The sequence below is a fragment of the Dipodomys merriami genome, unplaced genomic scaffold (assembly GCF_024711535.1).
Source record: "Dipodomys merriami isolate MVZ:Mamm:240054 unplaced genomic scaffold, mDipMer1.0.p SCAF_19, whole genome shotgun sequence".
Taxonomy (NCBI): Eukaryota; Metazoa; Chordata; class Mammalia; order Rodentia; family Heteromyidae; genus Dipodomys; species Dipodomys merriami.
In genome coordinates this window covers 22,687,883-22,702,956 of record NW_027203270.1, presented here as the reverse complement: position 1 = coordinate 22,702,956, position 15,074 = coordinate 22,687,883, and the positions used below count along the sequence as shown (strand labels likewise).

Genomic DNA, 15,074 nt, shown 5'->3' with positions numbered 1-15,074 from the left:
TACACTAAGACAAGAGCGATTCTGCTAATTTCTAATGAAGACACTACTCACACTTAAATATCCAGTATTTATCAGTTACAAATTCAAACAGTAAAGTGCACCCATTTTTAGACATGATGTGATGGAAACCCACTAGTGCAAGAATTCTGAGAAACGGAACACACATTTTGGTGAGAAACCTGTAAGCTGAAGTTTATCACCAGTTTCCATTTCCGGATGATGTGAGTTGGGTGAGCAGAACTTGCCAGTTTCATTTGAAAAATTTTCCTCCCACCCAAAGCCAGACATTGATTTGGCAGATGCCTGTTGCTAGGGAAGGGGCGTCTCTAAAATACAGTACTAAGATCGTCCTATGGCAGTGAAGTAGCAAAACAGGGCACAGGCAGTCGGCTCCCAAAAGAAGACTCTGGTCTCCTGCCCCAGGAAGCTCCTGCTGGCGTTTTCTAGTCAAGAACACTGGTATCCAGTCATGATATTCACTCTCTTATGATGGCTAAAAAAGAATCACATTTGACTGCTGATATTTTAGGTGTTTTGCGCAGTGAGGTGGAGATAATAAATCTCATTTTTTTTTCCTGGAAAACCCAAAGAGAGACCCTGTGGAGGAGTGATATCAGTGGCGTCATTGTAAGACCAAATGACCTTCCCAAACTACTTGGAGAAGTAAGTGGTGTGCATGACGCTCTAGACAGGTAGGGACCCTTTTCTAGTAGACAGAAGTTCTTTAGAATATAGCAGTGCCCCACTGGGAGATGGTTTGAAAGGGATAAGATACTGAGAGACCAACAGGGCTGAGGCCTTGGGCAGAAGGGGAGCTGAGAAGCCTCAAGTGGGTTCGAAGCTCTACAGGTTAATACTACAGCTAAATCTATCATCTTGCTGATGTGGGAGGTGAAAAGACATGATACAGATAGATGGATGGATAAATGGGTGGATGGGTAGGTAGGTTGAGGCCACTGATGCTCACAATGGTGTTGGAGTAGGAGGCAATCCTTATACATCAGAGTGCAAAGTGTCTGGTTCAGATGAGTCCTGCTCTGCTTTAGGCTTGGGGGCGCTGAGGGGCGGGGTCCATCTATTTGATAGAATCTAAATTAGTAAAGAAACATTTCTGGTCTCAGCTTTGTTCCTTTCAGAGAACGTGGAAAGGAGTAGTCAAAAGCTGGATTTTACTCAGGGAACTGCTCTTTCTGTAGCCCTTTATTTACAAGAGCAGAATGATTCCTAAAAACAGAAGACAAATAATGTTCCTTTGTTTAGTTTTAGCTGTTTGTTGGCTTGAGATGCTTAGTTTTAAGAGCTTATGGCCAGTTAGTGCCAGGAACATGCTAAGGCTTTGGTTTCTGCATTTTTGCTATCCATCTCTTAGTGGCCTCAGCCTCTCAAATGTTAGATTAACAAACAACTGTAAGACCCAGATGTATAGACAGTGATGGGAGAAGAGACCTATTGTCTGTCTTGTACCCCTACCCCCGGCTACAAAACAGAGCTGAAAGGGGTTTGTCGTTGCTCCTGAACACTTTGTTGTTTCTCATATTCAAGTATCACCCCAGTGCTCCTACAACAAGACACAATTTCTTTGATAGTAGACAATGAAACTCTAGGTCTACATATGGAATTAGGTAACAACTGGCATGGAAGGGAATGGCCCTAGATGGAAACGCTGGGGAATGTCTTACGGTCCCGAGAGCATCCAGTTAGCTTCCTGAAGAACAACTTTCTTCACAGCTGGGTTTGGAAAAAAAAAAAAAAAAAAAGGGCCAGCAGAACAGAGCTGGATTCCAGTGAAGATGCAGCTAACAGGGTTACTGCATCAGCGGCCATTGGAACAGTTTGTTTTGAAGAATCTGGTACTCAATGATGTTTCCTGATCTAAAAAGGAGACTTATTCCAGTTTCTGTAGCCTTTCAACTGAGATACAGAAAACTCCTATCTTTTTTTCCCTTCTGTCTTTCTATGTATCGATTCCCTTCTCTACCCCTAGAAAATCAGTAGTTTTTAGGGGTTAATTGTTAAAAACATGCAGAAAAATTCTTAGTGAATTATTTAAAAATACCCAGAGTTCTCACTGACTTTACTTGGCTGACCAACATTTTTAAAGGGCTGGTTGTTTTCTAAATGGTCTTAAAATGCCTCTTGGAAAATCAATGGAGTGACATTTCAAATAGCTATACTGGGGTTTTCTTTCCATTTAACAGACTTAGTTCTTCTTTTTCTTCTCTCTCTCCTAGATCCTTTTGCCCCATAGGAAGGCCAGCAGCAGTGCAAAGCAACCTTCTGGACCTGATGACTGCGGGGAGCTTGCGGTGAGCGGGAGGAGGCCATGACACAGGAATGCACTGGGGTTGGCTATCTGGTAACACTGGATAAGAATGCAAAGGCAAAGGGGCATCACACTCTTTCTAAAGTTCCTAGAAGAAAACGAACAAGAACATCTTACTTTTTAGAAAAAGAAAAAGACATTTATACAACAAGAACATCAGTGAAAGCGATTGTCTCCTGGAAAAAGCTGACCAGTGTGTCTGATCTCCCTGGGTTAAAGCACACGGCACAAAAATCTCCTCGTTGGCATTGGAAGAGAGGGAGGGAGAGAGCATGTGGCTAGGGCACAGACAAGAGAAACTGAAGTCCTGGCTCACTGAGGCCAGCTTCCCAGTCGGCTGCATGCAAAGGATTTCAGCATGTGGGCTGCCACCTCTGAACACCACACAGAAACTACATGAGAAATTAAGCCAGAGAACTACCTCAAATGTGGAAACCAAGCCTGAAAATGTGTGCAGTGAAAACATACGGGTCTCACTCCAACAAATGTCTTTTAAACATTAGACTCCACAAATGGTCTCTTTGGTTTGATAGGCGATGTCTGCCCTTGTCGCGAGTCCCGGGACAATTGCCTGTACAGGTTGTCCTGGTATGCCTGAGCCACAGGTAGGGTCCGAGCAACCTTCACATCAGGATAGGAGGAGGCCTGGCTGACTCTCTCCAAGAGGTCTCCACGGGACCCATTAGCCAGCATCCCATGTGGGCTGTAATAATCGTCCTCCAGCAAATGGCCATTTTGTGCATTGTTGGTTTTGTTATAAAAGGCAATGTTACTGATGGATGACGGTGGACTGAAGGACTCGGGTTGAGGCAGGTTGCCTGGAGACGTGGGACTGAGAACGGTATCGACTGATGACACTGCCCAGGTCCGATTCTGCTGGTGAAGGTGGGGGTATTGTTGAGTCCGGGCTGTTTTATCTATGATCCCCATGAATGGTGTGGTCCTGGATCGGGTGGGCTCACTGGGGTAACCTCCCTGAGTGGGAGACACGGGTGACAACTCGTCACATGACCTATCATATGCCGGTTTCAGTGGGATCTCCATTTGTTGAATTGAGGAAGAAGGCCGGAAAGTAGGAGTTAGGTTGGAGGTGGAGGAGATGCTATTGCTAGATGGAGAAAAGCGAAGGCCCACACTCTGGGAGTGCAGTAATGGCCTGGGGGTTGGTGGGTGGGGCTTGATTTCACTAGGGTTGACACTTATAGGTCTTCTGATTAAATGAGACACGTCAGGGGAACCTAGTTGGCTGGAGGAGCGTTCCAGATCTAGTTTTGAGTGACAGACTGGGTAATAGGATGCAGACTGGCTTCTCCCAATCTGTGGTGTCTGGCTGTATCGCATGCCACCTCGATATGCAGAGGAAGGTCGCTGTGGAAGGTCTTCTTTGGTCAACCCTCCATGTTGACAGATGGCACCCGCACTCAGGCTGGCTTGGACATGCTGCACAGGTCTCCCATCCCCTACGATTCCCCCTATTGACCCTTGATAAACCAACCGGCTCTGACTTACTCCCATATCTCCTTGTGAAGACTGGTATTTACTGGCCATGGAATGGGCTACTTGGCCATAAGCCCCTGTAGGGATGACAGTGCTTGAATGAACTGCTGAGCTGGGCTGGTTACTTCTCACAATCTGAGCCTTGGCGGGCTGCAGCCTGAGCCCTTGCTGGGGAACTGCTACAGGAAGCTGAGGCATCTGGTATGGCCGCTGGGCCATTTTGGATAATGGAGATTTTGGTCTGCCAGGAAGCTGACTAACATTTGTTTCTTGCTGATAGCGCACGGGTGAACCCGACTGGGATCTATAGACACTCATGCTCTCAGCTGGAGGGCTAGCCCGATACTGAGGGCCTCTCCGGAGAGGGGAAGGGGGAGGGCTTGGGTATTCTTTGCTCTGCCCTCCCACAGGAGGGGGGCTGAAACGGTAAGATCCACCCTGATGAGCTGGGGAAGTATGTGGTGGACTAGGCCTGTAGTGAGAGTTCTGGTGAGTTGGAGAAAGAGCAGGCGAGGTGGACTGATATCCCTGCCTAGTAGGGGAACCTACAGAACTATTGGACCGGAAGTCAAAAACCTGATGAGAGCCAAGAGGTGAACTAGAGATGTAGGCTGAATCCCGATGAGCTGGAGAGGAGGGTGGGCTCTGGATTATTGGCAGCCCCTGGCTGGGTCGAGCCTCTGTCTGGAGGCCAATGGAAACATTCTCAGCATCCTGTTCCAGATACTCTTCCTCAAATATGTCTTGGACAGAGTATATATCTTCATGTTGTGGTTCAGGCTCTGTTTCTTCAGGTAAGTCCTGCTGAGGCTGCTGTGATGGTGGTGGTGGCTGCTGTTGCTGCTGCTGCATCTGTCTACACTCCTCCTCCACTCTTATCAGGAGTCTCTGGATTTCACGGTTGTTTGGACACAGCTTGATGGCCTCGTTCAGATCCTCTAAAGCTGCTGCAAACTGTCTGCTTGACAAAATGCAAACACATAAACTGGAGTTATTCTGAATCAAAAGAAATCACCAAGAGCTAAAACTATGGCCACTATTTCAGAGGACTGTGGTGGCATCTGTGGGAGTCTGGGGAGGTTAGGTTCTGTTTGATTTGTAAGAAATCAAACAGCAGACTGTCATTCCAGAGCCCAGAATGATTTCCTAGCCCTTTTAGCTTCCATCTTCCTTCTGGCCTCTTTGGGTTTTGTGGAGAAAAGTCCCCATTGTGTCAGTCCAGCCAGGCCCTTCGGGAAGATTCTCTGAGTGCCCAAATGTATACCAGCAGCATGAGGGTTATATGGGGTTGTCATTTACAGTGTCACTGTCAAGTAGCATTAGTAGGAATAATGTTTAATAGGAACAATAATTAGTGTAATATTAAAATCTTGCTGATCCAGCAGACATTTTCAAAATATATTCTCAGCATTTTGGCTATAAATGGTAGGCCTGTTCTGTCCTAGAGAAGAACCTCGTCCTTCCTCTGCCTTTTCTACCTTGTAGCACTGTTGTATCTTATGACATGAGGTCAAACTCAGGCAAGTATTTAAGCTTGCTGACTAGGTGACTCAGGGCCGAGCTGAGATTCTAATTTGCAAATAAGGAGATGAACTGTCAAGGCAGATTCCCATCCTCTCTGCTACTACTGCCTGGAAAAGGGACAACTGGACTGTGGTAAGGAAAATTTCACAAGAAAACTCAGTAGTCAAGTTTCTATAAAAATTTTGCTACTTTAGCTAATTAAAACTAATATATCACTTCCATGGTCATCGCTAACCTTATTTTCATGTTTAATTTTTATGTTATATCCCCTCTAGTCACAGCAGTGAACCCAAAGCAGGCAGGCCTTTTCCCATTTAGAATCTGGGAGAAGGTGGGGTGCTGGGCAGTTTAAGTCAATGACAGTGACAAGTTACCCAAAGAACAATGACAGAAGATTCTAGGTCTTTCTAGAGGCTTTCATGCCCAGTAGCCAAACTATATTAGATGGGCATATGGATGGTGCCTGGCATTTCTCTTGGGTCCCTCAATACTGGCAGCAGGAGTGTGTGTGTGTGTGTGTGTGTGTGTGTGTGTGTGTGCGCGCGCGTGTGCGTGCGTGTGTGTGTGTGTGTGTGTGTGTGTGTGTGTGTGTGTGTGTGTGTGTGTGTGTGTGTGTGTACAGGTGAGGAAGGTTGATGCCACCAGACTTGAGCAGAATCCCATATGGAGAGCTAAATGATCCAGGGAGTAGTCAAATGCCTGTAAGAAAAGAGAGGAGGCTGCGACACTCAGTGACCCATCCTGTTCTTTCCTTTAAAAGGGCTGGTGGGATGTTTCGCTTAAGCAACCTTCTTCTGATATCTGCTTTGAGGTTGAAAAGTGAGACATGGCAGGGTCTTCTTGAAACAAAATGTCACTCTCCATTTTGTCTTTCTACCCAAATAAAGAGCTCTTGTTTCCATAGCTCAGAAGATTTTGATTTTGAGCTAAATACTGTTCTGCTATTGGAGGCACCCCCAAAGCCTGGCTCTAAGTCTTCAAGTACAGACCCATTTGCCCCAAAGTGACCTACATTGCCTTGGCCAAATTTTTAGAGAAGAGACCTCTTGCTTTTCACTCTCTCTCTCTCTCTCTCTCTCTCTCTCTCTCTCTCTCTCTCTCTCTCTCTCTCACCTGCTGCTGCGTTTTGCCCTTGCTCTTGCATAGTAAGCTTCATAAGATTTCGGTTTCAGCTCCAGGGCCTTAGTAGCAAATTCCTCCGCCATTCCAAAATCCTGTCATTACAATAGGTGTGCAAATGAGTCATTGAAGAGATATGAAAAATAGACAACTTGGAAACAAGACAAATTATATTTACATTTTTGACATTTATGGATAAAACACCTGGGATTCTGGACATGCCTGACATGGCTTTAACCATGTGATCTACAGACTGAAAATTTCCTGTGCCTTTGCCCTGTGTGGTCTTGAAACCATTTAATGGACTTCATCTGTCCAGAGAATTAAAAACCTAATTTGGCTTCTGTTTTTTTGGCCATAATTACTTTTAGCCTAGAAGCCAAATGTCTAGTGTTGCTAGTCAATCTCCTGAAATTGGCATCCTGTACTCTTTCTAGCACATGTATGTATAAAGCAAACACAGACACATCTTGTATCGAACACCCTGTTTTATACCCCTTTCCCCCCGTTGCACCCTCTAGACCTTGGCTTTTCAAGAATCTAGGAGGAAGGGGTCTGAGGAAAGGTAGACCTCACTGACTATGGAGACTAGATGCACAGGGATGTCACACAGCCTTGGGCTCAATTCTCTGGTCCACTTCATAACTCCTCAGAGTGTGCTGGGTATTTTGATATCCATAACTACTTTAGCCGTAGGATTAAGCATAACAAAATGTTAAGTGTCATTTATAGTTCCTGGCACATCACAAGTACTTGATACACTATTCTGAATAGCCTTTCCTGGACCTGTTTCTCCTCTTGTCTAGTTTCTTACGTAGTAAACATTTGAAATAAAAAAAAGGATCTTGGCTCTGACTGGGATCTATGCTGTCATTGGAGATCCTTGGAAGAACATGGTCTCATCTTCCTCTAAGAACCCTCAGAACAGGTATCAGAGGAGACAATGCTAAGTGAATAGAGTTTTTTTTCCCCCAGAGCTGAATGAACTCAGGACCTTGCACTTGCTAAGCAAGTGCCAAGTGCTCTTCTACTAAGTTAAATCCCAAACTCCAAGTCCTTTTTTTTTTTAAATTAACATTCCTTTAAAAAATAAGCTAAAGGAGGGGCTGAGAAGGTGGCTCAGTGGTAGAGTGCTTGCCTTGCATGCCTGAGGCCCTGGGTTCAATTCCTCAGCACCACATAAGCAAAAAGAAAAAGCTGGAAGTGGCGCTGTGGCTCAAGTGGTAGAGCACTAGCCTTGAGCTGAAGAGCTGAGGGACAGCGCCCAGGCTCAGAGTTCAGTCCCCACGACTTGACCCCCCCCCCCCAAAAAAAAATAAGCTAAAGGAGAAGCTGAAAAACAGTTTGAGACTGTAGCCTCTGGTTACATTCAGAATCCCTAAGGCAGAAAGCAAGGCATCTCGGGAGAGCAAAGGTTCTGAAGCACAGGTTAAAAAAAATTAAGGGAAGTTTTCTACTGAAAACAGACTTCAGGAACTCAGCAGTATGGGTCCATGGACAGTAATTATTAGCTTTCTGAATAACAGGAAATTGGAGAGAAAATATGTAAGTTGTATGAGCCATCTTCTATCCCTTTTGCCTAGTTTGTTCATTTTTTTCTCTTATGATACTAATTATTTTGAAGAGTATGAGAGTACTTTTATTTCCTCCCCTCCCCTTGTGCTAGGAATTGAACTCAGAGCCTTGAACATGCTGGGTAAGCACTGTATCACTGGGCTACACCCTCTGCCAAAGAAGACTTTATATTTATTTTTTCTTTTTGTGCTGGTCCTGGGCCTTGAACTCAGGGTCTCTCTTTTGTTCAAGGCTTGTGCTCTACCAATTGAGCCACAGTTCCACTTCCATCTTTTTTGTGTGATTAATTAGAGATAAGAGTCTCATAAATCTTTCTGCCTGGGCTGGCTTTGAAATACGATCCTCAGATCTCAGCTTCCTGAGTAGCTAGGATTACAGGTGTGAGCTATCAGCACCTAGAAAAGAGGACTTTTAAAAAGCCAAGTATCTGCTAGGGGGAAAAGTCAGAGGAGTCTGAAGATACTTCTGAGTTCTGCTTCATTCTCAATCTTCTGGGCTATAGGAAGCCCATGGGGCTGCTTCTCTGGTTTCAGAGAAACGTGATGCAAAAAAACCTCACTGCCTTACCAAGACATCTTCTCCCCTGCCATTTCCCTCAAAAGGAACATCTTCCATGCCCCCAGTCCTCTGCAAGCCCTAACTGTGTCCTCGGAGACAGCCAAGTCCACCTTAGGGCTCTTATTACTGTCAAGTTTAGGACCTGGATAGATTATATTAGGACATATACACAAATGATCTTTATGGATTTGATAGCAGATCCCTTGCCACTGAGGCTGAAATCTTGCTTCTGTTCAGCTGAGTTCTTTACAGTGTTCCTGTTTGGCTTGGATGATTTTTATCTCATTAATTGTTACAGCTCAGGCTGGTGGATGACAGTAATTCCATACTTGATCAAAGTAATTCCCAATATCTAAGAAAGGTTTCTTGGTACAGGAGTAACTGTACGATAAAGGAGCTGTGGCTTAGAGCTTCTGAGGTATCTTTACAAGGCAGGCAAGAAGGACCAAGGACTAGGGAGACAAAAGAGGGCCAGGAAGAGTTCTAAAATTCCCTCCAGAGCAAGAGACACTGCATGCTGGAATATAAAGATAAGGCAGTGAGAAGTTCAAGAATAGCCTCTGAAACTAAAATTTGAAGACCATGGTTCTGTGTTCTTTTCTAGTTCTTCCATAAATGATTAGGACATATACTATAAGGGAGGGGAATGACTAAAATCTCTATCTAATTACATTTGGACTGCTAGTGATTTCTGCCTTCACATTTTCCTAAAGACCAGACAATTGACTTCGGGCAATAGGTTGATGATTTTCCAATCTCTTTCAGTGGGGATTATAAAAATTCAGAATGCTACAAAGTATTCAACTTTTCTACAGCTTGACAGATTGTACCTACACTTGTCTTTGAAATTGCAAATGTCAGTGTTCTGTGAAGGACAACCAAGTTCCAAATGGGACAGAAAGGATTTCAGGGGCCTGGTACAAGCTACTGAGTGGCATGAACTTTCAACTTCTGTGGCTGCAGAAAGGAAGTGAATGAAAGGGACTTACATTCATTTTCCTGCGACATCGAGAGAGGTTGAGAAGGAGAGACACCTTTAGTTCCCGGAAGGTTTTCAAGTCCTCACCAAACCCTTCTCTAGGAAACTTCTTCAGAGCATACTGGTAGCGCTGAGCAGCTTCCTTTACTTTACCTTTCTAATGGGGAGTACAAGATGGAAAAGTATACAGTTGGTCTGCTAAGCAGCTGAATAGATTTGGCCACTACTCTTTTCCTGCTCTCAGAGTTGTTGCTAAAGCTAAATCTTTCCCCCTCCTTGATGGTAAGAATAGAAGGGAATAGTCTTTTCTATTGGAAACTTACCTTGTAGGAAAATAAAGGCTGAAGAGAATACTCAAGACACAAACCAGAGAAGCAAATAATTACCAATGGAAGGCCTACTTACAGCCTCCCAACAGGATTCCAAAGAGTGAATCTAGCCCATTTCAAAGTTTATTTATTCATAAACGACCCCCTTTTTCTCCCCCACAACTTTCTGGTTTGAAGCACTGCCTTATTTCTAGCTTATCACCTTTGCTTTCTTATGAAGGGTATGGAAACTAAAATGGGCAGTGGTGGCTTCCCTAAGCTTATGGCAGGAAATAACATCAACTTATGGTCCTTTTTGTGGAAAAGGCATGTGGTAGGTAGCACTACAGAAGTAAAGCTTGGAATCTGTAATTTCACCTGACTTTTTGGAGGCATTTTCCAAGATTTAGGAAATTTATGACCACCTGTAGTTATACAAGCTTTAAACTTTTTTTTTTTTATATTTTTGTATTTGAAAATCTGTAAACTGAGTCCTGAAAAAAAAACACAACAAAACAAAAGCCAGGCACTACCATCCCCTCTTTTTCTTTTTTTTTGGGTCCGGTCATGGGGCCTGAACTCTGGGCTTGGGTGCTGTCCCTCAGCTCTTCAGCTCAAGGCTAGCGCTCTACCACTTGAGCCACAGCACCACTTCCGGCTTTTTTCTTTTTGTTTATGTGGTGCTGAGGAATTGAACCCAGGGCCTCAGGCATGCAAGGCAAGCACTCTACCACTGAGTCACCTTCCCACCCCTTACCATCCCCTCTTATCCACCAGTTTATTCCTTCTGTATAGCTGTGACTTCCCCAGGTACCCAAATCTTTTATCTTTCCTATAACATTTTTTACTAAGAGAGATCAGGAGTCTTCCAAGGTAGAATTCTGGGCAAGAACAGTAATAGTTTTGCCTATGTTCCTTAGGAATAGGACTTCTTATCTTGGAATACCAGAAGTTATGTTATGACTAGTTCATTACATATATAAGTAATGCCATTCTGAGGTCTATAAATATGATACCTAGAATCAGGAAGACTTTTAAGGCTTATAAAATCATGGTTGGGCAGGGTTTAAGCTTCCAGAAAGCTCTAGATTATCACGAATCTCACTCAAAGGGTACTCAGGAAGCAGAGTTCTGCTCCCAGAGAGCTTACACTTCTAACAGAAAGGAAAAATGACATACTTCAGAATCGTTTTCCCATCTTTTAGGTCTAGAAATGTCTTAGGGATGCCCACTGCTAAATCTGGGTCAGAGTTGCATTCACTTTCAGGAGAAGATGATCTAGCTAACCTGATGATTTTTGGAACTTCTCATGGGCCATGTGTATGTACTGAGGTACGGAGATTATAGCTTGAACTTTTGGTACAAAAAGATTATGTGTATGTGTATATGTATATGCATGTGTGTGTGTGTGTGTGTTAATGCGTGCATGTGTGTGTTAGTACTAGAGCTTGAACTCAGTGCCTATTGCTCTTTTGTTGCTCAAGGCTGGTGCTCTAGCATTTGCATCACAACTCTAGTTCTGGCTTTTTTGGTGGAGATACAGGTCTCACAAACTTTCCTGTTTAAGCTAGCTTTGAACTTAGATCCTCAGATCTCAGCTTTTAGAGTATCTAGGATTATAGATGTGAGCCCTCAGTGCCTGGCTTCTAATACCTTCCTTTATTGTCAGTCAGTGAGTGACTTCAAACACATTTTATGAGTCCTATTTTTCTTGGTTTCCTTATCTTATTTGAGGATGCTGATTATTAAAACTATTATTAAACTTTTAAATTTGTGTACATATTGAATATGAAATCTAAGATCAATAGACAAATAGCTGTACTACATAAATTTTCTTGAACTTTCCACTTAGCAAATTCTGTGTAAGATTCTACATTACTACCTGTTAGTGACCATGGAAAACTAGGTTGATCAGCTGAAGTCAGGTACAAGCTACTCTTACTCTCTTGACAAGGCAAAATGTCAGGATCCCCACCTTAGGAACCATTACTAAGAAATGGCATTCCCTGCTCCCCGCTTTTTAAAAAAGATAATGTCTTCCTATGTAGTGCAGGCTAGCCTCCAACTTGTACTCTTCCTTTCTCATACTTCCTAGTGCTGGAGATTATAGCCATGTGCCATTATACTTGGATATGAAAAACATAATAATAATAATAATAATAATAATAATAATAGTCAAGATGTAGACGATTCTGCATATAGAAAATAGACAATGCTGGGGGTCTGGTGGCTCATGCCTGTAATCCTAGCTACTCAGGAGGCTGAAATCTAAGGAACACAGTTTGAAGCCAGCCTGGGCAGGAAAGCCCATGAGACTTTTTTTCTCCCATTAACCACCAGAAAACCAGAAGTGGTGCTGTGGTTCAAAGTGGTAGAGGATTAGCCTTGAGTGAAAATGATCAGGGACAGTGCTCAGCCCTTGAGTACAAGCCCCATGACCAAACAAAACAAAAAAACCCAACTCCCCCCCAAAACAAAACCCCAATAACAACAAAAAATAACCAGGAAACTGGTCCTCCTCCCCTCACCTTATAAAACATGTCCCCCTCTTCCATCAGCTTGCTCAACAGGATTATCATGATGTCTGGTTTGGAGGTGGCCATCGCCCATGTGGCTGGACCTGTAGTGTACAGGATGCATGATGGGTAAAAAACTCATACAATGTAAGGGTGGTAGGAAGCTAGGTGAAAAAAACATCCTGGGGGATTTTCTGCTGAGAGAACAACTTGCTCCAGAATAATTACCTCATTTTTTAGACCTGGGAGTATTTTAGTGACTCCCACTGCAAAGAAACTGTGTTGGCTTTATTTGTAATTCACCTTAAAATAAGAATGTCTGAACTGTCTGAACTTGTGCCATGGGAGGGCAGCAAAGCCTATTTACTGCATACGGGCACACAATGGCTTAGTATGGAATTATTTTAAATCAGGAAAATTGGGGAAATAATTTAAAGGTCACCCCAAGATTAAAAAAATTAAAAAGATTATTTAGTTTTGTTGTGACACTCAAAACTCCCAAATATTCAGACTCTTAAAAAATTTAAATATGTCCTTTTGCAGAAGGGAAACCATTAAAAACTCTAAAGATTCCCTTAATTTGTAAGTACCAAATAGGATTCCCTTTAAACCATGAACATAGTTCAAATGTCAGATAGACATGAAACAAAGCAACATTACTGAGACTACTCACAAAAAGAAAGAAAAGGTTAAACTGATTAGTTTACAGATGCCTGAATTGTTTACCACTAAGCTTTTCAGGGTTAGTTATTAAAAGCTCAAGTTATTCTCTACAACAGTCATTTAAAAAGTCTTCTTTTAAGGTGAAGTAAATTAAAAGATTAGAGGTGTAGGGAACTCATGCAGGCTAAAATCAAAGAGGAGAAGGCAAAGCTGACCAAGCCATCAGACCACGCCTGATGCTGACAGCGGTGAAATATACCTCGTGGGCGACTCGGTAACGTCTGACAACCTTCAAAGAAAGGAGAAAACAAAAAGTTGTAGGAGAGGAAAAAAAAATGGATGATGGTGAAAAAAAAAAAAGAAGGAAAGAGCAGCAGTGAGAGGCAGGCAGCAAAAAAGCCAGCATATCAGCCAACCCTTGTCTACAGGTCTGTGGGGCAGGGGAGGAGCTGGGGCAGCAGCAGCAGGGGCTTGAGAGTCTGAAGCACATACAGAGCAAGGGAAAGCAAAGGCTCATGGCACTGCAGGGTTTCAAGATGCTTGCAGGGTGGGGCTGATACAGAGGCAGCACAAAAGATGTGCTTAAGCTTAGTGTAACCTCCTGGTTAAGGCTGTTACAGGGGCATGGCAGAGAACCATATGACTGAACACAGGGGACTACAGCCATAGCTCATGGTTGCTCTCTCTGGGCTAGTAGTCTTTCTGTTCACTGGGACAGTAACTGGGCCAGGGTAGAGGGGAAACTTTATACACTCATATCAAATACCCAGGGCAGCCAGACCACTGGACCAGTCTGGCCCCTGGGCACAGATGGCCAATACCATCTTTCTTTCTCTTACCTATTTTGGCTCCTTTCTTCAGGAGAGTGACCACAACAGAAGTGTTCCGGCACCCCACTGCCCTATCCAAAGGGCGCATCCCACTGTAGTCAACATGCTCAATCATGGCCCCATGATCCACCAGGAACTGGACCTAGGATATGGACCATGAAGGACAGTTAACACAGGTACAGTGGCTCAACACTGCCTCACTGAGGGATGTGGCTACTGCTAGTTTTCCAGTTGCTGGTCTGAAAGTGGCTGTAGCTATGTATTTCAGATGACAGGTATAGTTTTGGTTTTCAACAGTATTTTGCAAACTCTTGCCCTCTAGCAAGTACAGATATAGATCTGTCAGTAATTATCAAAATATTACTTTGATCTAAATCATTTTTGATCTAAGACAAGATCTTTGATCTAAGTGGAGAATGTCTCCTATTCCTACTTTACTGAGGTTTGTTTAAAGGTACTCACCACCTCAGCATCACCATAGAAGGCTGCCAGGTCCAGTGGGGTGCGGCCATTTTTGTCAGCATGATCTGTGGCAGCTCCATTATCTACCAGAGAACGAACTACTGACAGATGACCCTTCAAGCAAGCCCAGCTTAGGGCTGTCAATCCTTCTTTGTCCATTAGAGCAATGGAGGCCCCTAAAAGAGCAAGAACATATAAAAATTTATAGCAGGAGAGAAAGATTGTATTTAAGGTACATGCTCTGTTAAAAGAATACCTTTCATGTTACCACGTTAAGGGTGACCTTAGCTGGGCATAGTGGTATTCTTTTATAATCCTAGAATGTGGGAGGTTGTAGCAGGAAGATTGTTAATTTGAGATAAAACCTTGTCTTAAACAAATAAAAAACAAGCTGGCTGGATGCCAGTGGCTCACACCTGTAATCCTTGCTACTAAAGAGGCTAAGATTTGAGGGTTGTGTTTTGAAGCTAGCCAGGGCAGGAAAGTCCATGAGACTCTTATCTCCAATAAAATACTCAGAAAAATCTGGAAGTGGTGCTTTGGCTCAAGTGGTATAACACTAGTCTTAAGCAAAAGAAGCTCAGAGACAGTGCCCAGGTCCAGAGTTCAAGGCTCAGGACTTGTGAGAAAAGAAAACCAAAACAAAATTAGAACAAAAAAAATCCCTAAAACAAAATAACACCAACAAAATCACAAAGGGCTAGGGCTACACTGAGTGGT

General features: G+C 43.5%; 1 protein-coding gene across 8 annotated transcripts in view; it reads right to left on the bottom strand.

Moving 5' to 3' along the window:
• Positions 1–53: 53 nt before the first annotated feature.
• Positions 54–15,074, bottom strand: part of Tanc2 (tetratricopeptide repeat, ankyrin repeat and coiled-coil containing 2) — a 282,394-nt gene continuing 267,373 nt past the window's right edge. For 6 of the 8 annotated variants that reach the window (XM_070027717.1, XM_070027719.1, XM_070027720.1 and 3 more), the window contains 7 exons: positions 14,355–14,530; positions 13,902–14,034; positions 13,322–13,351; positions 12,412–12,503; positions 9,586–9,732; positions 6,458–6,558; positions 54–4,778 (listed from right to left, as the gene is read on the bottom strand). In XM_070027717.1, the coding sequence (XP_069883818.1) occupies positions 2,816–4,778; positions 6,458–6,558; positions 9,586–9,732; positions 12,412–12,503; positions 13,322–13,351; positions 13,902–14,034; positions 14,355–14,530 (2,642 nt within the window). In that variant the 3' untranslated portion in view covers positions 54–2,815. The remainder of the gene's footprint in view (positions 4,779–6,457; positions 6,559–9,585; positions 9,733–12,411; positions 12,504–13,321; positions 13,352–13,901; positions 14,035–14,354; positions 14,531–15,074) is intronic. The other 2 variants (XM_070027718.1, XM_070027723.1) reach the window with 1 other exon arrangement.